The following is a 26,543-nucleotide window of genomic DNA, read 5'->3' as shown; positions in this document are numbered from 1 at the left end:
TCAGTTTTTATTCATTTGTATTTTTAAAATCTTCCATATATAGTTAAATATTAAAGATATTTGTTTAATATTTTAAAATGTTATGTACTTTTTGATGTATTTTATAAATGTTTATATAACTGAAACAGGAAGTTGAACCAGTGTAGTTTACAGACGTTAAAGAGGTCTACAACATTATTATTATTATAAAGTAGCTGAAATCATATAAAGATAAAGTTGTTAGGCTTTAAGGTACACAGCCTTTTAATCGCATTTGGAGTGAAAAAAATGTACATTTAGTTATTAAAATCATTTTTAACAGCAGCACAAGAAAAACTAAAACATGCAGACATTTTTATTCAGCAATTAACAAACCTATTCAATGATTCTGTTTCCAATGAAGATTAATTTAACAGTACAAATGGAATTACCTGAAAGAAAAGACTCAACAAAAAAAAACCTTAAACATGCTAACCTGTTAAAAAAATTATACACATATATAATTCTCCCCTCCCAAATTTTTTTTTGAAAATGGTTTGATCTTCATGTCCAGTGGTAACTGAAGTTGCTGAAAATCTTTCAATTTTAAAATCTACACTAGTTCTTAGAGCTCCGCACAACAAAAAATCCTTCAACCCTCTCCATCCATTTGTAATAGATAAAGCACTCAATTTTATGTTTCCTCTGCAAAAGAAAAAGAAAGAAAGGTTTTACTGAGAATGCTAAAACAAGAACAGACAGACAATATTTTTTATAACACTATATAATGGAATGCATGTTTGCTTAAAAAACATGAAGGTTAGGGTTTAGAAGATTTCCATATTCAATAATAACTTACAAAGAGCAAAAACGGATGTGATTATGGTGAAGAACTATGTACAAAAATTAAATACTAATAATGTACAGCACATTAAGAGAATTACAATTGTTCATAAAAGGCAAGTTTATTAACATGTGGCAAGTTGGAACTTCATTACGTATCTACAATCACTAGTGTCTCCCCTCTCCCGGAAGTTTATTACATTAGTACATCAGAACACCAAATCTAAAGTTTATGTCGATCTGTGAAGGACACCATATACATGACAGATTCTTCGACATTAAATTCTGTCACCGTGGAGGTCAAGTAATGATTGATGATGGGATAGTGATTAAACTGCTTCCCATCTATTTCCATACAACTGAAAACTTCTAATTCATTGCTTTGTTAATACCAGATAGAAGTTAATTAAAGTAAAAGGTCATTCAAAATGAAAATTCTGTCCTCATTTTCTATCCTCAGGCATCCTGTCATTCTATGACAATTTTTTGTGGAACATAAAATGTGCAGAACACTGACGTTTCCGTAAAGTAACTGTAGATGGGGATGTCCTGCTTTAAAAAGGACAAAAAGCACCAATGCATATGACTAAATTCTGAGTTTTCATGTGCAATGAAGACAACACTTCATTGTCGGTCACATGTAAAGCTCACACAAGGACAGAAGGACTGCTTTTATGGTGCTTTATGCAATTTTTAGCCTGGTAACATCTAACCCCATTCAAGTTCCATGTGTGAAGTAGTAGCTATTTTATTTGAGTGCAAATAAATTACGACAGAACTTTCATTTTCGGGTGTACTATTCCTTAAAATCTGTTGGAGAACGTAATGTTTATCAAGTCCTTGAGTTTGGAGAAGAATGGGGACAACAGAGCAAAAAGCAGACAAATCTCACACTTAATATTTAGACCTTTCTGAATTGCACAGGCAATTAACAGCAGTTCTCAAAGTCCCAAAACCCAAAAGATTAATGAAGGCATAAAAATATTATAATGCTAATCTTATTTCAATAGGTCCGGATATTTGTCATACTCTAGAAAAAAAAATGAAAAAGGGGGAAAAACCCTCAGCCCCTTTTACGCACCATTATTCATCAATAACTTTAATTTCAGGAGGGAGAATTTTAACTAGCAAAGGGTTTCCCTGTGTCTTCCTTGCCTCTGTAAGTTCTCTTGCCATGCGTGAAGGGCAGGTATCTGTACTTGACCATGTGCTGTAAGAGAAAACACAAAACATTGTCAAAACTAAGTGGGGGCAACTCAGGAAATGCTCATCAAAATATTCATTACAGCACTGTAAGTCACTACGAGTGAAAATCAAGTATATTACACCAGGACTGTGTTGGATCAATGAAATCACTTAAATTAGATATAAACAAAATAAAAAATCTCGCAAAATAAAAATATTTTATTGGCAAACCTTGATTTGACGTTTCATGGTGATGCAGAACAGCATGATGAAATACATTACAAGAATGGGCCAGAACACCGGCACATCAAAGGCTTCAAAGAATGTGCAAATCATAGCGATGACAATGCCTTTTGTTGCTGAATGCCTAAAACATCAACCAAAATTAACACACAGCAAATATGTACTTGGAAACAATACAACACTGTTAATCCAGACAAAGTCAAAAGAGCATTTCTGTGGGCTTGCTGTGACATACAATTCACAAAATTTGTTAACTTTATACTGGAACTGGAAATCCAAAATGCAAAATTCAATTATTACTCACTCAAAATTCCTATCGGCATTAGAATTTTAGGTTTAAAACAGGATTTTTAAAGGGAAAAAGAACTTGAATCTGCCTGTTTATTACAAAAACCTGCCTGTTTATTACAAAAAGTTACCATGTGGCTTCAGATGGAATTGGAACAACATGGGTTACCCTTTTCTTTTAAAGAATAATGCGTGTAATGTGGCTGGCTTCATAGAGTATACCTTAGGTGGTTTGTGTTGAATTTATTTCAAGTAGTTTAGTTTTAGGGTTAGGGGATAGAAACAAACCATTAAGGAATGTCAGATTTATTCTTATAATTACTATTGTGGTGTTTTTTTTTTAGAAAAACAACAGCATTTTGTAAGATCTTGTCCAAACTTACTCTTTTAACAGGAAATATGTTATAACATGAGAGAAATCTGCACTTGACAAACTTTCCAGAGGTCTTTGAAAACATCAAGTGACAACTCACCAAAATTTAAATTCTGGCAACCTCCTGATGAATGGCCGAAACTCTTCATTCTGTTTTGTGGGTAGTGCTGGACCTTCATCTAGATATAAAACAATACTCCCTCAATAACCACTAAATAATCAGAGAGTGAGGAGGTGCATAAGCAGTTCAGTTAATGAGGCAAAATATGAGTTTACTACTCTACATGCAAAAGCCAGTTCTGGACTTACCTGGATCATCCATCAATGACGGATCCACTTTCGGTGATAGGAAAGCGATGAAGAGGTTAAGGTGGTATATCCCAAGAGCATATGTGACTATATACCACCCCTAAAAATAACACAAACACACAACAAATGTTTCTAAAATTTCAATTATGATTCATAATCAGAAATGCTTGATTTTACAATCAATGAAACACAAACATATATGGCACAATTTCAAAATGATAGCCGACATATCACAGTTAAACCAAAGCTTAAGAAAAAAATTAGAGAAGTACTCTGAATGCTTTGTGTCATTCCTATTGAAGAAAATGAGGATTCTGTATTACTAATAATAAGTGCAAAAAAAGCATGTTTTACTGTAAATGTGGATACTTTTGTCAAATACAAAACTATCCGTACACACAGGACTTTTAAAAAATCAAGTCAAAATGTGAATAAAACACAGAAAAAAATATACATATATATTTGAAAAGAATTTATAGGCAAACAGTATAGCGAATTCCATGCTTTTACCTGTAAAATATATACCCTGATCATATATATGGCCGTTAGAATAAGAGTGAATGCCCATCGGACAGCTGAAAATGGGGTTGACTTGTCCAACCATGACTGATAAACCTGAAATAAATAATAGAACAAAACACTGTAATTCCTTGTCATCAAGTAAGTCAATTTGTGCTGGAATCTTGCTTGCACAGCCGCACCTGCCCAAGCCGTTTAAAGAAGTTTCCAACCGCTGATGGTTTCCCATGGATGGACTCACCAGTACTGTCTCCTTCTGACATTCTGTCTGTGAATTTGAAACAACATAAAAAGATTTCCATTTATTATGCGACAATGAAACAAACAAATATACTCTGTATCAGAATTGGACTATTTGTATACTTCTTCAAATGCAGGGGAAACATTTTGATTTTAGGGGGAAAAAAAACGGTTGTAAAAACCAGAACATGCAAACATGGCATGCATTACAAAAATGTTTACAAGCCAGTTGAAGAATATCACAGCAGAGCTACACATTTAAAATAGTTTATTTACAATAAATAACCTTGATGATTACTTATTTCTTGTTATTGTATCAATTTTCTTGACTTTGGTGGTGTACATAAACTGTGAGTTATAGGTCAATTACTTGTGTAATAAAACGTGTTGTGTGATGTTTTATTGACTCCATTTTGAAATACTGAGGTAGTTTTTAATTTTCAATAACCATATAAAAGGTCTGTGGATGATGCTGTCAACATGGGACTGCACTTCATCCTTCAGCATCTGGACAGACCAGGGACCTATGCGACAATCCTGTTTGTGGACTTCAGCTCCGCTTTTAACACCATCATCACGGACACCCTTCAGAGTAAACTGGCACAGCTCCCCACCCCTGTCTGTCAGTGGATCAACAGCTTCTTGACAGACAGGCAGCAGTTAGTAAAGCTTGGTAAATTCAAATCCAACACCTGCACCATCAGCACTGGAGCTCCTCAGGGCTGTGTTCTCTCCCCACTGCTCTTCTCCCTTTACACGAATGATTGCACATCTAAAGACCCCTCTGTCAAGCTCCTGAAGTTTGCAGACGACACCACACTGATCGGCCTCATTCAGGACGGTGACGAGTCTGCTTACAGACAGGTGGTCAAGGAGCTGGCTGTCTGGTGCAGTCTTAACAACCTGGAGCTTAACACGCTTAAAACTGTTGAGATGATCGTGGACTTCAGGAGAAAGCCCCCTGTTCTCCCCAAACTCACCATCATGAACAGCACTGTGACTGCAGTGGAGTCATTCAGATTCCTGGGCACAGATTTCACAATTTCTCAGGATCTGAAGTGGGACACATACATTGACTCTATTGTTAAAAAGGCCCAGCAGAGGCTGTACTTCCTTCGCCAGCTGAGGAAGTTCAACCTGCCACAGGAGTTGCAGAAACAGTTCTACTCTGCCATCATCGAATCCATCCTCTGCATTTCTATAACTGTCTGGTTCAGCTCAGCTACCAAATCTGATCTCAGAAGACTACGGAGGGTAGTCCGGACTGCTGAGCGTATCATTGGTACAACCATCCCCACTCTCCAAGAACTGTACTCATCCAGAATGAGCAAAAGGGCTGGTAAAATCACTCTGGACCCCTCACACCCAGCACACTCCCTTTTTGAACTGTTACCGCCTGGTCGACGCTACAGAGCACTGAGCACCAGAACGACCAGACACAGGAACAGTTTCTTCCCTCAGGCAATCCATCTTATGAACACTTGACATTAAACGCGGAACACACAACTCTATGTTACATTATTTATTCACCAAATTTGCACATATCAGACCTGTACATACATAATTGTCTATATTGTATATTGTGTTTTTGCTGTTTTGTACATTGCCTATTTCTATATTAATGTATATTATTATTTTTTTATCATCTGTGTTCTGTCCTGTTGCTGTCTTTCTGTTGCACTGTGGAGCTTCTGTCACTATAACAAATTCCTCGTATGTGGAAACATACTTGGCCAATAAAGCTCATTCTATTCTATTCTATTCTATTCTAAAAACCACCGGTTTCCAGTAATTATGTCCTGCTCATCTACACATGTAATCTGAAATCCAAGAGACAATAACCTGACAAAAAGTCAGCAACTAAGAGGTTTGGAGTGTAAGGTAACAGTAGGCAGAATAAATAACAGCCCCAAAAGATAATTTAGATTAAGAAGACAGAAGACCTAGTGTGGTGCCTCTCGCAAAATCTGGATTCTCAAACCAGTACTTCAATTACTGCTTTTGTATAACAGTCTAACGTTACTGCTTCTGTTGCTGAGGGTGGCCCCACATTTACCTATATGCCTTATATTGACGAAACTGACATTTCTTATCCAGATCCTAGTCTTGTATGTGAGATATAACTCGAAAAGTACAGTGAATGCAAATGAACATGGGCAGAGGACGTTTCAGTTCCGGTATATATTGGTAATATGTCTCTTCTTACCGGAAAATCACCTCGAGAAACTCTTGTCGTTTAAACGTTCACAATTTATTGTCATAAACTTATTGATAATGTAACTAACAGCTTAACGATTAACACATTCCAGCTAAATTGCTAATTTAGCATCGGTTTAGCCGTAGCTAAGCGAATCCTTAGGACGCAAAGCATGCTAGTTACTGTAGTTTCAAGAAACCCCCATTTGTATTGAAATTAAACAACGACGGCAGGATACTGTACTACAATCCCCTACATCTTTTAGCAATACGTAAGCCTAGGCGGAAACAAACTGGCTGTAGTTTTTTTAAGTCAATGCGGAACAAAAGTCTATGTAGATCACCTTGAGAAAGAACTACAAAGACCAACAGGAAGGCAGAAAAGTGGACAACTCACTTCCGGGGAAATCCAACCGCAAGAGGTAAACTTTGCTAGCACTAAATAATATTGTAGATTACACAAAGCATACTTTTGTAATTGTCATGTCATTACACAAACATCAAAACCAGACGAAACATCAACGCACTCGTAGCGTCAAGCCCTCTGAAAGGTTAATGTTATATGTGAAGTGACAGAAGATATAGTCCTCTTACCCGGTTCTACCGCTGTGTCACTCTCCGACTCCGACTCCGATGCCGATTCGCGCGGTCGTCGCGCCTGCTGGTGCTCTGTGTACACGTCAGTGTTTCTGTGATCTCTGATGAGTCAGACCTGATCAGTCGAGCTCAGACAACTTGCAACCCATCACCGTGGTAAAATGACATTTCATTGTTATTTTTATCTTTTAACAACAGTACACTTTATTTAACTTAGAGTCAGGGAATTACCCAAAGCCCAAAGAAACAAGCGTAAATATAATTGAGTATATGAAATTTAGCTGATATTTTTAACTTCTTTACTTAGAAATATGTATGCCTTTTTAATCCAGTGACCCCTTGATGGATATAATGGGTTTACATGCGTAATTATGCTTTGGTTAGAAAGATATGAAATAATTATCCTTGGTATGCTGTCATATTTTGTTGACATACTAAATAACATTATATATTATTTTTTGTAGTTTCACATAGATTTTACATTACCGTGGTAATAAATTATATTTAATATTTATTTTTAACTTTAAATTATTATGTAATTTTGTTTGATGACCAATTTAATATTCAAAAAAGGATATCTAACAATAATTAAAAGACCCACTAGAGTACCATATAGACCTACAGCCTACTATATTGATATAATCATCATAAGACATTCATTATTGTTGATAAAAAAAGATTGAATGTGCATTACATTAAAGATAAATGTTTTATTTCTATATCCAGAATTGTATTATAGCATATCACTGACCGACAGTCCACAGCAGTGTCTTTTGCAATCAAGATGGTCAAGGCACTTTATATGTGTAGGCCTAATACAGAATACATATTGTTTAAAAAAGCACCCCATATGCAATACAGATAATTATATAATGATAATGAATAAATAAACTCTATTCTATTCTATATTCAATCTAATTTGTCAATCTGACCGGTGTAGATTTGTAATCAAATTGTCTTAATATTTACATGTTCCTTCACCTTTATTAAAACATTTGTTTTGAATAGTTAGGATAAGATTGTTAACATCTTAGAAAAATGTTAAATATACATATCAAAATCATATTTTTTTGCACACTTTAGCATTTATTTAAAAAAGAAATCACATTACATATTTTAAACATGGCAATATAAAAAAAGAAACAGCATTACATCTCTTTGATGAAACCACAGATATTAACTATTAAAACATTTCTAAAATCTGTAATTGTCAAAATGACAGCATGACATAATACTGACTGATATTAACTGTAAATATAACATTGTTTACAACATCCTAAAGCCATAAAGTGCCTTAATGTACATGATGGCATTTAACCATCATTGCCAATAATAAATCCTTAATTAACCTCACCTGCAACCCTTTTAACAGCACCCAATATTGTAAAGGGTATATTCAACACATGAACAACAATGAACAGTATTGTTAACACTAGTTACATACTTATGTATTTGCATGTTGATCATTGAACGTTGTACCTTTGACTGCATTCAACCCACCCAACCCACTTAACTATTAATGTTCAAGACATGGGCCCTTAGTTTATGTCATACAGACATTTTCTGCTTACATGTAACATGCTAGAAAATGATAAATTGAAAGAAATTTGTACACATTCATGAATGGACAATTATTACTCCCTGGAACACATTTCTGCTTTCTTAAAATTTTCCCAGCTAAAAAACATCAGGACAAATAAGTTTTGATGAGTTCGTATTATATTAGATGTGTGGGTCAGCTGTACACTTGTTTTTTCTAATGGTAGCAAATTATATTACTGGGCCCTCAAAGAATAAAAAAAACATTTAACTTGTCTTCCTTAAACCAAATTATTGATGGAATCTTACAAAACCTGTCATGTCCTTGTCATATTTCACCCCAGAACCAAAACAAAGAAGCAGAAAGAAATATTTTTTCTTAAATAAAAGTAAGCCTTTTTTAAGATCATTAAAATGTGGTGCATTGTGACATAATTTACATTACACTTAAGCATAAGAAAATCATTATTATTATTGCTTTACAGTAGTGAGAATGGGGGACAATTGTCATGAAAATGGTCAAATATACTATCATTTATTTATAGAAAATTCTGGTGAAATCTAACTTGGACATTTTTACATGAGATTTACCCTAATGCCTCGGCTTTTCTCAAGTGAGGCACAGTTTTGCAATTTGATGAAGCATCCTGAAAACAGAAATCATTAATACAATAAAAAAATAAAACATTATAGTGACTACATTTTGCTTACTGAGTAACAACGACAAATTATACGCATTATTATAATATAGCATGATAAATAAAACCTTGTCCTGCAAGGGTAATACTACAAAACCTATTCCCAGTCAACAACATAAAAGAAAATTCCTAAAAGATTTTTTTAAATGCAGGGTAAAGCACCATCTAATAAAATCATTTGAAATATATATATTTTTTGCCTCATTAAACAAAACAAAACAAAACAAACATTAAGAGATTTACACTTTGCTTACATTTATGACATATACTCATGAACTTGTATGGTACTGTGACTTATTATGTATAGTATGACACTGATGACATTTGGTAATGAGAGAATAGTCTTTCCTGCAGTTCAGCTGTGTCAATGCCAAGGTCATTGGTTTGTTTCCCAGTCTTTTGAATAAAATTGTCTGCCAAATTCATGTAAATATAATAATGATCCCACCCACAGGTTACACAATGTCTTTTGAGCTAGCCATACGCAACACATCATATTTATTTTGTTGTTTTAATAAACCTATAACCAGAAAAATAATTAAAGAATGATTTCAGGGATTTCACTTGTGGGCACTTATTCTTGCCAGTTTGAACATACATAGTTCAATATCATCAGCCAAAAGCCCAAAATAAATAAGGCAATGTTGTTAAATCACACACTGGTTTTAACCATGTACATGTACAACTACAATATGATGTCCCATAGTCCTAATATTAACGACTTGAGTGAAGTCATATCGTTTTCTGTCTGTGTTAAGTAATATAAGGCCACAGCTGAAAAGAGAAAATAATGCATTTGAACCTTTAGCAGCACAATGAGGAGCCACTAAATCATGCCTGGGAAATGGGATTGTAAATGACTATGGTGCCTCTACAAAGCACTAGCAGTACAAAGCACTTGTACCGTATAATAATTATGTGTAAAATAATTTGTTGTCAAATATGGAAGTGCTACTATGTGAAGTACACACACAAAATAATATAAACTGTCCATTGTAGTTAAAAAAAAACACATTCAGACAGTATGAAATGCAGGGTAAACTAAAGACATCATCTCTGTGGATCACCGTTCCTTCTCAGTGGACGTTGCTTTCTGCAAACTCTTCTTTAATGGAGTGCTTGTGTATCCTGCAGTCTGGCATGTCAAAACCAAAGTCAGCCCATTCTTCGCCCCCCGTGGACCCTCCACGGTTTGGGATGGTAATAGTGTGACGCACTCTAAAGTGCACAGCCTCCATTACTCGCTGACGCTGCAGTTCTCCACCAGGCCCGATGGACATAGTGGCCATATTACTGCTGGAGCGAATAAGCTGCTGGCCGTAATCGTGGCCCTGCTTCATGTCTTGCAGGCCCCTCCAAATCGCCACCCGGAACTGCTCAGGGATTTTCAAGGCCCCAAGATCCTGAGATATAGAAAGTGAGTTTTACTGCTTTGTTCATACCAACTTGCAACGGTTAAACAAGATGAATATCATGATAATAGGTGATTCTTATAGGTTCTGAGGAACCTCAGAAATTGTGGCCCATTTAATTGAAAGATCTTGCAAAAACTACCATATTAATCATCTAACTATTAAAAGAAAAATTTGTCTCCATGAACATAAAAGTCATCCATAATCCATCATGAATTTTGTATGTGCATGTGTCACCACCACACACATGTAGCTATTTGTTCCAAAAATCCTGAGATGACGTTTGATGGTAAAAGTCGAAAGGGTGGATGGATTTACAGGTGTATACTACATGTATATGTAATGAATAATGCAAAGGCATTTGTTTATCACTAAAGAAGACAGTTTGATCTGACCGTGTTTTTTTTGTGATAATGACATCCCAATTATTAGATGACAACTCGCCAAATAAATATATGGATTGAGTACATTGGTGAATTGATTAAATTATTATATTACTTTCTACACCACTGTTGTAGAAAATCATTTCACTGTATGAACATTTTGACTGAACTGTAAGGTACCTCCATTGTAAGAGTCTGAAGGTGGTAAACACTCTGGACTCCCTGCGACGTGAAGTAGTCGATACAGTTTTGGCAACCCAGGTTGGTTAAGAAACTGTTCAGAGACAAAAGGAATCCCACTGAGACCAAGGGGCTGCGTCCTGTGAATTACATATTCACCCATGGAGAACATAACAAGCAAAGCACCATGGCATTTGCAGCTTACAATGATTATTATGTACTGATGGAAGATTAATAAAAATGGTTTTAGCTAACAAAATATATTAAAATAAATAAATGGTGTAATAACAAAGCTACATCAATCACAATACAGATACCAGAAACAAATGCAATGCAGTCAAATACACTTAGCATGCAATGACTTCTATTATTTTTTTCCCAAATTAAAACATTGCAATAAAGATCATGCAATTACATTAATGATGCATGACAACTTTTTCAGTGCATCGATCCTTTTATTATAAATAATTCACCATTAAAAATGATTTGCTTCATACAATAAAATCCAAATATTTGGAAAATGTAGCAGATACATTCATCAGACAGTCGCCAACTGAGGCATACAAAACTTCAGGAAAATGTGACTGTGTTGTCTGCAACATCTGTCGCTTAATTATTTATCACTACATACAAGTTGTGATTTTTAAACAAAAACTCACAAATTGTGGTTGCTATTGCGTAAATATGTGACACCGATTACAAAATGGAGATGCACATCTTAAAAAACTGCCATCAACAGGATTTTTAACGGAACAGTAAAGGTCACATGATTTTTTTTGCACAATAAGTCACTACATTCCTGTTTAGTTTTAGGGTGTGTGCGTCTCCGTTTTGTATGTTATGCTGTATCCTTATTGTTGGATTCTGTTGGATTTGGCATAAAAGAGACTATGTTGAATTTTTTGATACATTGAGAGTAAACGGAGATGGAACTTTACCGGTAATAGTCAAATGAGTGACAATGAAGTTAATAAAACAATATGATGTGCATGGAAAATTACATTTCGTTTTAAATGATTCACTGCTACCAAAAAATTTGCATTTTGAATGATAAAATCCTTTTAGGATTTTCGGAATTATAGGACAAAAATTCTGATGTGAATCAGGTAAATAGTGGAAAGGCACTCAACATGCAATGTGCTGAGTTATGCTTAATTTAAATATGCAACTAAGATCATTAAAAGAAAGAAAGTTCGAAGGTTAATATTGAAAAAAGCTTATAGTCTTTAAAATGCAGATTATAAAATCAAGTACATAATATACATTTCAGAGGTCTTCTCTGCCAGCAGAGAAATATTTAGAATGCATTTATTTTATGTCCAAATAGGGAATATCGTAGAAATCTTGCTTTGGCATTTTAGCAAAGCATTATTACAATTCCATGACTCTGACTTTATAAAGATGAACGATTAAATCAAGTCAGAATGGTTTTGCATCTAAAGGGGGATATAGTCACAATAGACCTTATTCAGCCTGCCACCCTGATCATTTCAAAGCGAGGCTGGGAGAGATAGAAGTGCAGAGGCTGAATTACACTGCATTGATTCGTACCGGAATGCCATCAAAACAGAAAATACATAATTTCACTAATTTCCACAGGATAAAGAACTAAGGGTATTATCACCTAATTTTGAGATAAGAGTAGTGCATTGTCTGTTTTGGGCACTAGCCTGACTTCTGATGTTGTAAACATCTTCATATTTCTTTAAATCACTAATCTAGAGCTACAATGTGATATTTTATGACAACAACTAAATTTACACCTACAATTCCCATTGATTACAAAAAAAGTGTGTGTCAAAATGTTTTTCTAAGCCAATTTTTTACAAGAGCATTGACTGGGATCAACAGAAGCCAAGTAAATCCTAACTAAATAATAGCAATAAAATCTCTATGTACAGGCGATCTCGTTAATAGCACATTATCAGCATACCTGTCATTTCTCTCAATAAACTGCCAGAATGCGGTGTGAACAGACGAACGCTCTCCAGGGCTATCTTATCAAGAACGGACAGATGGGGACTCCTCCCGGAACGCAATCGTGAATAGACGGAGGGGACGCTCATGTCTCCCAGATTCTGGTACCCAAATGTTCACAGGTATGGTTATCAGGTCATGAAAAGTTCATGAGAAACTTCATGGAGAAGTTTTCTGGAACACTCTTGTGTTCTTTGCAATCTAAACCAACTGGAGACATATAGGTCTACTATATATTATGAAATATCATACTGTGGAAAGGTAAACGTGTCTAATATCCAAATTAGATTTTATATTGACAATGCACTATTCTTGATGCTAAAATAATCCTTGTTTTCCTTAGTTCTCTGTCCTGTTGAAATGATTTAATTGTATTTTCCTTGTTTTTGAAATCATCCTGGCGGCAGGCTGAATAAGGTCAACATCAGATTTTAAGTACACAATAGGGAGCCCCAGAGATGACATATTTTTGTATGCAAAACCTGGAAAGCGAGTTAGCATTTTAGGACTTCCGGTTCCATCGCTCCAAAGTCTATGGGTTTTTTGAATTGGTTTTTGCTAAATCGCCCGAAATATCACCTGTGGTAAACTGTGATGATCTGTTCTGTGTTCCCCTGTTATTTGGTTATGTTATTTCCTGTTGCGTGCCATGTTTGTAGTCCTTTGTAGTTTTTCTTGTTAATTAGTTTCCCCAGGTGTTTCTTGTCTCCTTTGTTACCCCAGTGTATTTAAACCCTAGTGTTTCCTTTGTCTGGTGTCGGTCTTTGTTTTCACAATTTGTTGGATTACCTTGGTTTGGGTTTTTGTCTTCTATTATTTCATTAAATAATATTAAATGTTACACTGCACGTGGATCTGCTTTCTGCCTGGTTATTCATCGTTACAGAAAGACAGACCAACAATGGATCCAGCAGTCCGTTTGGCCCGTTTACGTCAAGGTAAAAATTTCCTGGACATTGCATGTTACTCCAAATACCAGGACTGTGTGCTCATAGATTTGTTCTGTGACAGTCTTAGGGCCCTATTTTAAAGATCTAAGTGCGTGGCCTAAAGGGCACGGTGCAGGTGCACCCAGGCAGTGGCGCCCCCAGGATTTTTTTTATGGGGTGGCACAAGGGGCCAGTACAAATCTTAGGGTGGCACATTAAAAAAAATGTATTATGCCTGAATCTAATGGTTAAGAGTTTTGGCATTGCCATTAATACTACTGGGATCATATAAAGTTATTACTAGTCTTACGATTTAATTTCTAATTTAATAATATTTTCAGTGTTTGATCGATACATGCTAATTCGCTAACTGTTCTACATATATTTGACTATAAAAAAATATGATAGTAATAGATGCCAAAAACTGCAAATCCAACAATTTAAAGATCAGCTGATGGAGTAATGTATTAACCAAACATGTATAGTGATCGATCAAAATGTGAGTATGAGCAGCAGAAAAATTCAACTCCAATGCCTTAGCGACTAGCTTAATCTCAGTTAGCCAACCCGTATTAGAGTTTGATACAATAAGTTTTATCATACAATAAACCACGTTTCACTTACTAGTTTGTGAGTTTTGTCTCCAACCCTCTACCCCTTTCATGCACGTGCGTGGTACTGCGGCTGCCCTGCGCATATTAGTCGCGGTTTCGCAGGTTAAACAAGAGAGGAGGGGTTGAGATCGTATTCTACATAACACATTATACAAGTTTTTTTTAAAATAGTGCTTCGATAATGTACATTTTAATTAATAAATATTAATACTATTATTCTAATATAAAAAGTATATATTTTTTAAAAATCTCATTCTGGTTGGGGTGCCAGTGATTTTTGGGGGGGCTCCCCCTTGGTGGCGCCACTGCACGGGTTGTCCCGATTCTCTTAATGAGTAATGGGTGTTTTTTGGGCGTAACGTGTAGTAAACCAATCAGAGTCTTATCTCTGATTCCCTTAAAGGTACAGTGCGGGATGTTTTGTATGATCTATTAACAAATGCAATATAACATACAAACTGTGTCTTTACATGTGTATAAAAACCTTACGTAATGAAAAGTTATGTTTTTTTACCTTAGAATAAACCAGTTGTATCTACATAGGGAGCGGGCCTATCTACATGGAATTTGTTATATTGCGCAGCCATGTTTTGTACAGTAAGCTCTAACAGACAAACAGCTCTACAGAGCACGTTTCGTATATGTTGTTGGTCTTCGTGTGTTTTTTTAGACGCAGCTTGCGTCATCACTGAGTTGAAGACGCACTGTCGGTACACGATCCGGGATGCCTGCACGATCCGTTCTGCGCATGCGCATAATGACGTAGTAAACAACGTCACTGTTTCCCTACACTATTGACACGCACAAAGTAGTAAGTCGTAGTACTGAGAGAAGGAGGAGTCGTCGTCTAGCTGAAGCAATTGATTGTTCTGTCTTAGAAGTTTTGATAAAATGGAGGACCATGCGTATTGTGCACAAGAGCCGACAGAGCGTGAATCTCCGTCGTCAAAGAAGCGCAAACGTGATGCTGCCAGACGAATTAGAGACAAACGGCGGCAGAAATCCAGGATAAACATCGGTGTATCTATTACCAGATGGAAGGCACTGTTGAAAGACAAATGTTTTCAAGGCGACGCAGAAGTTGCCTGTTTTCTGCTAGACTGGTAAGATAATTCAACATTTTCAATGTTTCCACTTTTTCAATGTTTACCAAACAACTGTTTTGTTGAAACGGTAACGTTAGCATTTTATACAAATGGCCATATAACCTCCGAATAATAATGTTTTTCCGTCCCTGCGGTACGTACTCCGGTTGTTCCTGACTTTACAAAGGGGGAGACAAACGTCTACTAACTTACACCTAACTGCCTGTCGCTGTCAGATCAAACGCTTTGAACAGCGTTGCTATTTACGATTAGCTAACTTTAGTTACTTCACTACTCTCAGCGTGTACTAGATAGCACGCAAGAAATATATCTAATTATAGAATTGTAACAGTAACTTTCGCAATAAAATACATGTTAAATGATTAATTACGTTAATATATTGCCTTACCTTTGCAAAGAAACATTGTTGCTTGTATCACGTCTCAGTAGACGACATCTTTTTTTTACTGTTGCAGCCACCATCGTAATTCGAAAGGGAGGGGTGGGCAAATGACTCAGATATTCGTTGCAAAACTATAATACAACGCTAGTGGCCGCTGATTTTCAAGAACTGCGCCTTTAAAGAGCCAGTTGCATTCGCGCCATTGCGGATTCGCTATTTACACGGTGGAATTTGCAAGAGCAAAGACTGGACACTTCTCCAGAGAGGAAACGCATCTGCTCGTGCGTGAGGTTAAAGCGCGCGAGAAGACCATCTACAAGAAAAGCCATATTTCTATCTTGATGTACACAATAATCTTTTACATTGTAATCCATTCATTTTTTTATATTTGGCATGTTTGTGTGCTCCTGCCCATCCCTCTGTGTAATAAGTAAAGTGAAAGCGCGTTGTGGAACTGCACAGAGGCACATTTTCTACAAACGCGCTTTTTAAATAACAAAAATAAATATTGCTTTAGACCAGGTTTGAGTTGATCTTTTCAGTGTCTCAAAATAGCAACGCGCCAACATTGCGCCTGAAAACACCTCTTTTTTAGACCAGCACACCCATGGGCGCACAACTGAGCACTAATGCATTTGTTATTTAAAGCACCTGGCGCAGGATGGGAAAATGAGAACTGCGTCAGGCTGAAACTAGCAAAAACACCTGCGCTGCGCCTTGCTCCGCATTGCGCCAGGTATATGATAGGGTTCTTAATGATCATTTCAACCACATCATCTCCCGTTATGGTCCTCGAGGGTCTCTGGCCCAATTTATGGACTATGCTTTACTGTCTTGTTGCTCTCCCTTCACCGTTGGTGAGGTGAATGAGCAGGCTGCCCCAAACAATTTTTTGGGGGGAGCAGTAAGCCGGCTGTTCCCACTTGACGGTGGCCACTCCGTTCGTCATGGTCGCCAGTCCAGAGTCCCCAGCCGTCATGGCCCCCAGTTGCAAGATGGCTGCCAGTCCAGAGCCCGCTCAGAGTTAGCTGACAAGATGGTGGTTTCAAGGCACATTCAATGCGTCTGGTCTCTAACCTGGAGGATACTCCTCTGGCGTCTGTGCAGGTGGCTAGTGTCCCTAAGGTCCCTAGCCCGGTGGTCCTGTTCCTGGACTCAGCTCTACTGGTTGTGGTTGCAGCCTTGTGGTGTGTCTGGGCTGTGTATTGCTCTTCTGCTCCGCTCCAAAGGCCGCTGACAAGATGGACACTGTGGACTCTTCCGTGCCAAGTGCCTCAGTCAAGATGACCGCTCTGACTTCTCATGCCACACTCAGGCCTCCAGCCCTGCCTGTACCTCCATGTCGTCCAGCCCTGCCTGCGGATCCATGGCTTCCAGCCCTGCCTACCAAGCCCAGGCTTCCAGCCCTGCCTGTCACGCCCAGGCTTCCAGCCCTGCCTGCCACGCCCAGGCTTCCAGCCCTGCCGGCTCCGCCTCCAACTCTGCCCTGGACTCCGCCTCTGCTCCATGGCCCTAGCCCTGTTCCCCTTCATGGGCCTGGCCCCCCATCTCGCCCCCTGTTCCGCCTCCACTCTAGCCCTCTTCGACTGTTATTTTGGGGAATCTGGAATTTGCCCTTAGAGGGGGGGCTCGGTCATGATCTGTTCTGTGTTCCCCTGTTATTTTGGACTCTTGTTATTTCCTGTTGCATGCCATGTTTGTAGTCCTTTGTGGTTTTTGTTTAATTAGTTTCCCCAGGTGTTTCTTGTTTCCTTTGTTACCCCAGTGTATTAAAACCCTAGTGTTTCCTTTGTCTGGTGTCGGTCTTTGTTTTTACGCTTTGTTCAGTCGTTGGATTACCTAGGTTTGTTTTTGTCTTCTATTATTTCATTAAATGTTACACTGCATGTGGATCTGCTTTCTGCCTGGTTACTCTACTCCATGTTACATAAACAAAACCTCTAAATATTTTCACGTTTTATCCTATGACATAAAACACACCAATTATAACCCGCTTATGTTTTTATGTAAAGCCTTATTGTGTCTTAACGACGGTTGCTAAAAGCGACTTCTTCCATTGGCAGGGACGTTAGGCGTCATCACGCTTATAAAGCTCACAAATAATGCAACATGGGCACAAGTCTCTTAAAACTTAGATGCGGATTTATTCACAGAGTAATTACTTGCCAGGGAAAACATTTTTAATAAAGTTTGAAAGAGTTGTCAGAGGCTTAGTGATGTTGATATCGAGCGACCTTAATTGTAATCTGTTTATAGCATAGTGATTTTTTTCTTCTGCAGATTGTATTTCGGCTTCAAAAGTAACAAATGTGGTGTTAATTTGTAAAGATTATCTTGATAGACAAAACGTGTAAACATCATAAACCGTTGCTAATCACAGAGCTTATTTTTCGCAATCTTCCAAAAGTCTATGGGAAAAATGCATAGGCTTTCGGTCGAGGGAACCAGGGCGCTGCTTACTTCCGGGTTAGCCTACAAAAATACGTCATCTCTGAGGTACTGAAGTATCATGGCCAACAAAATTAATAACGCTACTATGTTGCAATATCAGCCAGATACGGGCACTAAACTGTTTACAATATTACGTGTATTAACACGATATCAATAATCATGGCTATTAATATCATGGTGATTGTCAATACTGGTATGTGACACCCATAATATAAAAGATTTAACCAAGAACAAGACGACCTGTAACCACTTTTGATAACAGACATCATATACAGTACATTCATTGTTTGGCTAATTTCAATTGCACTGAAATGAAAAATTCCAGTAGGAATCTATTGTAACTGTTGTATGAATCTTCGGTGTTGGCAGAAGACAAGTTCTCTATATCATATACAGTCTGTATACAGTATGAGTTTGTGTGAAAGAGATAGACAGGTACAGTAAGTGCTACTGCAGGGTGAAGTACCTGACGAGGCTGGGGTCGGGATTGTAAGGTGGGGGAGGGGTACAGTGAGAGGTGGACACTATAGACTGGGATGAGTGGGCTCCATTCACATCACCATTAGTCTGCATGTGGTGTCCACCCAGCATGTTCGTACCTGTAAGGGAAAAATCAGCACAGATAATTCTACAGTAAGTTCAGCAAATCATGTCAGAGTCATTATATTTATTTATATAAATACAGTCAAACCAGAATTTATTCAGACACTGTCAACATTTCTCACATTATCACAGTTTATCCACTATAATTTAAAAAAGGGCAATAAAATATGACAAGAACTCAGAGTTTAACTGTGTCAGAACAAATTCATCTTGATAATGTCAGGTAACTTTGATAGAAAGGTATAAATTAGGTTGAATAGCTGTCAGCTGTTAATTTTAAGTACCATTAGATAATACCAATTTAGGGCAATCAATTACCAAGTAATGCTTAATTTTGTTCAGTCTGTGGTGTAAAAAGGTCGCATTAGCAATTAAAGAAAAAAACACTTAAGCAAAACATGGTCAGGTCAGCATCTGAATAATTTGGTCCCAAATTTTTATCAATTTACTGGTAGTCCACTTTATGAAGCATTCTTGGGTATAATATGTCACAGTTTACTTTATTTTGCTATCTTCACTTACATGACGGAACTACAGTGTCCTGCACCCACTAGTAAAAGATATCAAAAATTATATCTGGTGTCATAATAATGTTTGGTTTGACTGTATTTTCATCAAAACATTGATCAAGATCAGTTAATCCACAAAATGTATAATTAAATTGATTGAATATGGTAAATCAATTTATAATTAAACACATTTATAATCCTGGTGAATAAAGTATAATGATACTTACCATTGAATGGGTATGCTTTATATAAAGTCATTAACATTTCATCTGAGGATTCAATGGCTGTGATACATATCATATAAAAAACTATTTCGATATGCTGTTAAATGAAGTACTATTACATTGAACCAAAATCTTATTTCTTGTTTGCAAGGATTTAAAATAGAAACATCCATACAGTAATATCCACATGAAACACCCCTGTAAAAATGATGCATCACTAATGAACTTATATCTAATAAAATAAATCATCTCTGTTGAAAAATCTTCAACTTACCCATATGTGACATGGATGCAGAGGGCCCTGCGTTCTGCTGAGTCTGCTGTGTCACAAGCTGGTTGACTGAGGGAAGCTTGCCGATGGGCCCATGAATCTTATTCATATTCATGTTATTGAGTGTGCCATAAGTTGATGGAGAGGCAACTTGACCCCTGTAAATCACATGACCCAAATAAAATCAATATAATGTGACACTCTATAAAACGCTAATACATATACGTTCTCTTAAAGAATTATTCTCTAAGAATAAGAGCAAATCATGCATCATTTTAAAGTCCTACTGCGGCCGAAAATTGTATTACTTTAAACATATCTTGAGAATCAAAATAGCATATATAAAAGTTTTTTTCTGTGATAATTTCGTCATGCCTTAAAATGACTTTAATGTAACTCTACACCTTTTCCACTGCTAAAGTTTCTCAATGTACTCGCGAGCTGCGCAAATTTTAGAGCAGGTTAGAACATTTACAATGCACGTGGGAGCAGCGTGTGCTTGCATTGTAGAAGCAGAGTTGAAACAGCAGTGCAGTGATCGTTTCAGCCTTGAGTCTATCTTTCGGACTACTGATCCACGCAGTCAAATGTGTTGATATGATTGGTTACAGGTTTATGACGTTTATGCCTGAGGCAGTTTTATGAGAAAAGTACTTCGCAATGGTTTAAAGGGGTCATATGACACGGCTAAAACGAATATTATAGTTTCATTTAGATGTAATGCAATGTGTATACACGATTTAAGGTTAAAAAACGCTGTATTTTCCACATACCGTGCATGTTTGTATCTCCTTACTTGCATTTGGGCGGTTTTATTCAAATCATACCACGAACTGACGTAGATTTGTGGGGGTGTGGTTACATGAGGCATTTCAGGCAGGTCTGGGTGAGCATTCGCGTTTAGATAAAATGCATCTTTTGTTCCGACACTTAAATTTTTGCAATTTTACGTGTCTTAAACATGCATGGGCAAATTATAACACACCAAAGACACAGAAAAACACGTATTCATGCCATATGACCCCTTTAAAATGAAACCTTTGCATATGGTTTGTCTTAAAGCATATTATAAACACCACAGACATACAAACAACATTAACAACTTGATTTTAGCCACAGAGGGACATGAAACATAAAATTCACTCCACAGTTGGCCAAGATAATTTATGAAAACAAAGCTGCAAAAAAGACAGAAAAAAAGATCTGTTTAGAAATGGTTACAACATCACAACAATGAGCACCTTAGCATATTAGCATCAAATTATGCTATATTATTGCTGTAAATGATGAAAATGGCATCTAAAGACTACTTTTATCATATTTTTGTTCTTCGTTGTTTTCTATACAGATGTTTTATTCATTTGCAAGTTTCCTCTTACAATCACGCTAGGGTTCCCCCGAGGTACTAAAGGATGTGTGCACATTCACACTCTTTGAAAATAGTGGTGAGGAACCAAAGCGTAACTTTGAGTTACAGCAGTCAGTTCAGTGTTGTGGCATGAGGGACACAACATCTCTTTCCCTCAGGGGGACAGAGGTTACAGTCTTAACCGAGGCGTTCCCTTTCTGTCACTCACTCGATGTTATGTCAATGACATGACACTAGGGGTTCTTATACAAAACACTACAGCACTTGGACTGTGTCGCTAGAGCAGAGAGCGCTCAAAGACATCATAACCTTCCAGTGCTAAAAGTGAGGTGCCTCGCTTATCCCGACACGAGTAGTGCTCAAAAGTCTGAAGCTCTGCTTGCAATCCAAGTACAAATATAAGGCACATACATAACAATGACACGGTCCAAAAGGGAGTGTTGGGAACTTTGGGGACATAGCCTGTCTTGGACCTCAAGATAACGTGAGAATCACCCAGCCCAAACTCGAGGCACTCATTAGTAACACAGAACATCCATGCCGAGGAGTTCCTTAATCTGGGAGAACCAAAGCGGGCAATGGGAAGTTTTGGGGAGGCAAAAAGGTCCATCTGTGCCTGACCAAACTTCTCCCAGATGAGCTAAACTGCATGGGGGCAGAGTTACAAATGCAGTCTCCACTGTGTAACCTGTTGTGAAAGTGCATCAGCTGCACGACTGAGGTCTCCGATGAGTAGGTCACAGCGACCCGAACATCTGTTAACTTCACAGGAGGAGTTAGCCACATTGCAGGCAGCGGCCCATCCACACTCCTGACACGGCGTGCATGTTGCAAACTGTGCCCCAGCCTAAACTTGAGGCATCGGTTATAACTATAACGCACTTTAAGATCTGTTCCAGTGGGACTCCAGCTCAAAGGAACCTCTGATCCATCTAGGGGCTAAAGACGGGTCGGCATCTGTGTATAATGACCAGCTAAGGTCTCCTCGGGACTCGACTGAACTCGTCATAGAGATTGAGTACATTTCCACACAGAGAAAAGAGATGCTCTGCATGGTGAAGAGCTTTCTCTTTTCCCAATTGATCTGAAGTCCCAGTTAGTCTAGGTGCTGAAGCACCAAGTCCTTATGCATACACAAATGATCTCGCGAGTGGGCCAAAATAAGTCAGTCATCAAGACAGTTGAGAATATGGATGCCTTGGGAGCAAGAGTGGCCTCTGCAACCTTGTTGAATACACGAGGAGACAAGGACGGACTGAATGGAAGTATGCCCTGTGTCTAGGAAAGATCGACACATGAAAGTATGCTACCTTCAGGTCTATCGCTGGGAACTGATCCCCATGTCGAATTGCTATTCAAAATGGCATCCTATGAAGGGCTTTTTCAGGGTGCGCAGGGTGTGTGTGGTGGGTGGCTAACCTTACCTTTTTCTGAGGAATCATCTCCATCAGAAAGCAGTCAATCACCTTCAGATCCAGCAATCAACATTTTATCATCATCCCAGGCTAAGAATGTTACAGAGAGCCCATCCTGAGATAGACCCATTGCTTCTTTCACTAGCTCTGACGGAGAGAATGAGCGTGAAGGGCAGTGGAAGGAAAGTGGGAACTGAACCACCGGGACGCTTTCCACCACACTCCTCATAGTGCACACGGAGCTCACCGAGCCAATCGAGAGAGACTGGGTTGGGGAGTATGTGCAACTAAGTCGAGAACCATGACTGACATTCTAATGCACATCCACTTACAGCATGAACCATCCACAAATGCTGTCTCAGCATGTTGGTACCCCAAGTACTCGAGACCGGTATCATTGCTGTCAGTGGGAGAGATAATGGCCACATCCAAGAACACAGACATGAAAAAACATCCAAAATAACAATGCACGCATTATACTAATCTGAGAAGAGCTCTTTTAGATGGAAAAAAATTCTGTTAAGACTGCTGAAATGCCCAGGGGATGATGTCTTGTGTTAAATAATGTGTAAAATATCCAGCATAGAGATTGGTTAGCTGTGAAGGTTCTGAAAAACAAAAGCTGAATGAATGGTCTTTTCGCTTTTATAACCATATGTACAGGGCGGAGCCTGGCATGCAAATTCCATTTGCCAATATCTTAATGGCCTTTTGAAATTCAGCTCAGTGCAAACCACTAGTGTCACGTCATTGGAGCTGTAGTTGCAACCACACAATTTTGCGATGCTGTTTACGAATATTCAATGGAACTGTGGTTTCGGGGAATGCCAAAATGTTCTATGCCGTCAACAATGGAACTTGCGACCAAAGTTAGCTAATGATACTTTTATTATTTACAAAACATTTTTTAGAATTTACAATAGATTTACAAAGAGTCTTTAAGGTAGGGAAAAAGCTGCTTTTTTAATTTTATGTTCAGTCATAGAGGAAGAAAAGAGTGTTTCTGACGCTGAAAACCTGGACTGACATGAATACTTCTTTATTCAGAACTTCTAAATTCAGACAATATTCTTCAGGGGAAAGCATTGTAAATACTCTAACCTGTTAACATTAGCGACAGAAATACATTTTTGTATTAAGGTATGTGTAAATAAACACTCACTGTCTCTGCAGGAGCTGTTGCTGTTGTTGTCTGTAGGAGTCAACTAACTGTTGTGGTACAAAATCCACAAGCTCCAAACTGTCCTTTATCTTCATAAGGATGTCAAAGTTTTCCCGGCCACGGACCTTCACAATAATTCAAGGTTATTAGAATAACATAACAAGAGGTCCTCTGTAACAGCCAAACCCAGTCACAAACAACAAACATGAAATGATTCCATACTCACTGGTATGTAATACATCTCCTCTTCTCCATGTCGCCTTTTCTTGATGTTGATAGAAGGGCCTGTTAAATTGGCTGGAGTCTGTTTGAAATCTATAAAGTCAAAAACAAAGACTCAAAGGTCAAGAGACTCACACAGATAAACATAAAACGGCTTAAGAGAGAATGGGAATGTTTGAGTGAATGGTTGGTTGGGCTTTAACCTTTTGGAAGATAAGTTACATACTTTCTTAGACTTGTTTTATTTTTCTAAAAAAGTAGACAATAGATGACTTCCAACCATAAAATCTAAAAGGGATACTCCACCTAAAATCCATGACATAGTTAGTACCTTTTAATGAGTACCTTTTAATGATTTTGTTATCATAAAAAAAAAACATGTGACTAACTTCGTTTATTTGCATTTCCATTTTTGGCCACGCTTTCATTTAGAGCCTGTTGTTCTCTGAAATGATCTTCATCTGCTTTGCGATCTCGGCCTGGACATGCACAAATTCGCCCCTCAAATGAACGTCTACCCAAGACCTGTCCGCTGTGGAGAGAAATGCTAAACTTTAGCTTTGACTTTCACCTAAGATATTACACTTTATCTAAAGCATTTCGTGGTAACACTTTACAATAAGGTGCTATTTGTTAACAGTTAGTTAATGCATTAACTAACATGAACTAACAATGAACAATACTTCTACAGCATTTATTATTATTAATTCATGTTAATTTCAGCATTTACTAATAGATTATTAAAACGTTGTCACTGTTAACATTAGTTAATGCACCATGAACTAACATGAATAACTGTAACTGTTTATATACAGGAAATAACATTAACAAGGATTAATAAATGCTGAAAAACTAAATTGTTTATTGTTAGCTAATGATAGCTAATACATTTTCTAATGTTAACTAATAGCACCTTATTTTAAAGTGTTACCCATATTGTCAATTGTTTCATAAATTTGTACTGTGTATGTAGTACTAGGTCAAAATAATTATTAAAGTACTTCATAAAATATTTGTACTTTTAAAAAGTTAAAATTAAGTTTTATGTGAAAGGATAGTAAAGCTCCAGCACTCACTCTCTTGTCTCTAGCGTGATTATGATGAGGATAGGCCTGCGGTTCATTCCACCAACACAACTGCTGTTGCACATGAAATTATATAGAATGGTTGTGAACTCAGTCCCCACCTTGAGAAACACAAAGGTACAAAGAAAAGATGTTAATGTGCAGTTGCAACATTATTAGATTACACTGCACAAAGCATACTACCTGACAAAAAACACGGTTACCCTTAGAAGTGGGTCCCTAAAATTAAACCGTATAAACATGGTGTAAGGGTGTTTTTACACTTGGTCCTGTATAGGGGTCTGAGCACGGTTCGCTGGGTTTTTGGGCCATATGTGAACACTTCAAACAATCTCAGACCCTTTTAAGGTGAACCGAACCGAGACCATCCAAGGATGATACATTTTCATCTTATGGTATGGTTTGCTAAAAACGTCCCTTGTGAACACCAACTGATCCCTTCTCCCTCTCTCTCCTGATGAGTAAATGGAACTGTGTCTAAATAAAGTGCAATGTCACATATTTCTCAACTTGGATGGCTGATTAAAGCTGTTAAAAATGTTAAAGATGTAAAACGCTAATTTAATGCTTAAATAACTGTAAAATTTACAGTGTTAAATTTACAGTGACCTACAAACTCTTACTAATGCTAACTTTTACAAACATTCCTAGGGATCAGTACCCAAAAAAACAGTCTGAACAAAAAAGTTTGAGTTCCCATTACTGCTTAAAGGTCCAGTGTATGAAATGTAATGGCATCTAGTGATGAGGTTGCGAATTGCAACCAACGGCTCACTTCACCCCTCCCCCTCCTTTCGAAGCACTACGGTGGCTAAGTCCAGTTCTTTTAAAGAAGACCCATGTGTGAAAACACCCTTAAAGAGGACTCAACACCCAAAATTGTCATTTAAAAATATGAAATGTTACAATTAAAATCTGCGCTTTAAAAGTAAGACTAGAATAATACCAGACTTTCTACAACACCAAACCCATAAAAACACAAAATACAAGAATACATGTGCCCTTAGGTGGCGCCAAAAGTTTTGTATTTAAATAAGGGCGAAGAAACTGCAAAGAAATTAAGGTGGCGCCAAAAGTTTTATATTTAAATAAGGGCGAAGAAACTGCAAAGAAATTAAGGGGATAACTATCATATTATTGCTCAGAATGATTCCTGGGCTATTTATATCCAGTCAGAACATGTTTAGCATCCTGAACTGTGTGATCATTAAAAAATAGCAGAGAGTTAATAAAAATTAGGTCAGTGCAGTAAGAATTGTGT

General features: G+C 37.5%; 2 protein-coding genes across 5 annotated transcripts in view; both read right to left on the bottom strand.

Annotated features, from left to right (window-relative positions):
• Nucleotides 1–316: 316 nt before the first annotated feature.
• Nucleotides 317–6,849, bottom strand: rer1 (retention in endoplasmic reticulum sorting receptor 1). 2 transcript variants are annotated; one of them, XM_057356052.1, is made up of 8 exons: nucleotides 6,749–6,849; nucleotides 3,901–3,986; nucleotides 3,710–3,814; nucleotides 3,200–3,299; nucleotides 2,991–3,069; nucleotides 2,218–2,353; nucleotides 1,883–2,011; nucleotides 317–663 (listed from the first exon to the last, which is right to left on the bottom strand). In XM_057356052.1, the coding sequence occupies exons 2-7, from the start codon at nucleotides 3,979–3,981 to the stop codon at nucleotides 1,922–1,924; spliced, it is 591 nt and encodes a 196-aa protein (XP_057212035.1). In that variant the 5' UTR covers nucleotides 3,982–3,986; nucleotides 6,749–6,849; the 3' UTR covers nucleotides 317–663; nucleotides 1,883–1,921. The 2 variants fall into 2 exon arrangements, with proteins under 2 accessions (XP_057212035.1, XP_057212036.1); XM_057356053.1 differs by having other exon boundaries at nucleotides 1,957–2,011.
• A 973-nt stretch (nucleotides 6,850–7,822) lies between these two features.
• Nucleotides 7,823–26,543, bottom strand: part of tp73 (tumor protein p73) — a 46,635-nt gene continuing 27,914 nt past the window's right edge. For 2 of the 3 annotated variants that reach the window (XM_057356043.1, XM_057356044.1), the window contains 8 exons: nucleotides 25,274–25,383; nucleotides 24,587–24,729; nucleotides 24,202–24,290; nucleotides 23,976–24,100; nucleotides 20,033–20,187; nucleotides 18,889–19,021; nucleotides 10,964–11,057; nucleotides 7,823–10,391 (listed from right to left, as the gene is read on the bottom strand). In XM_057356043.1, the coding sequence (XP_057212026.1) occupies nucleotides 10,065–10,391; nucleotides 10,964–11,057; nucleotides 18,889–19,021; nucleotides 20,033–20,187; nucleotides 23,976–24,100; nucleotides 24,202–24,290; nucleotides 24,587–24,729; nucleotides 25,274–25,383 (1,176 nt within the window). In that variant the 3' untranslated portion in view covers nucleotides 7,823–10,064. Of the gene's footprint in view, nucleotides 10,392–10,963; nucleotides 11,104–18,888; nucleotides 19,022–20,032; nucleotides 20,188–23,975; nucleotides 24,101–24,201; nucleotides 24,291–24,586; nucleotides 24,730–25,273; nucleotides 25,384–26,543 lie in introns of all 3 variants that reach the window. The other variant, XM_057356045.1, reaches the window with a different exon arrangement.

The sequence above is a fragment of the Triplophysa rosa genome, linkage group LG17 (genome assembly GCF_024868665.1).
Source record: "Triplophysa rosa linkage group LG17, Trosa_1v2, whole genome shotgun sequence".
Classification (NCBI taxonomy): domain Eukaryota; kingdom Metazoa; phylum Chordata; class Actinopteri; order Cypriniformes; family Nemacheilidae; genus Triplophysa; species Triplophysa rosa.
This window is presented reverse-complemented; position numbering and strand designations above follow the sequence as displayed.

Excerpts from the sequence above, each read along its gene's own strand:
- rer1 (XM_057356052.1), bottom strand. The coding sequence starts at position 3,981 with ATGTCAGAAGGAGACAGTACTGGTGAGTCCATCCATGGGAAACCATCA. Across the intron at positions 3,815-3,900 it reads TCTTTAAACGGCTTGGGCAG|GTTTATCAGTCATGGTTGGA; the intron begins GTGCGGCTGTGC and ends TATTTATTTCAG. Across the intron at positions 3,070-3,199 it reads GTCATTGATGGATGATCCAG|ATGAAGGTCCAGCACTACCC; the intron begins GTAAGTCCAGAA and ends TTTTATATCTAG.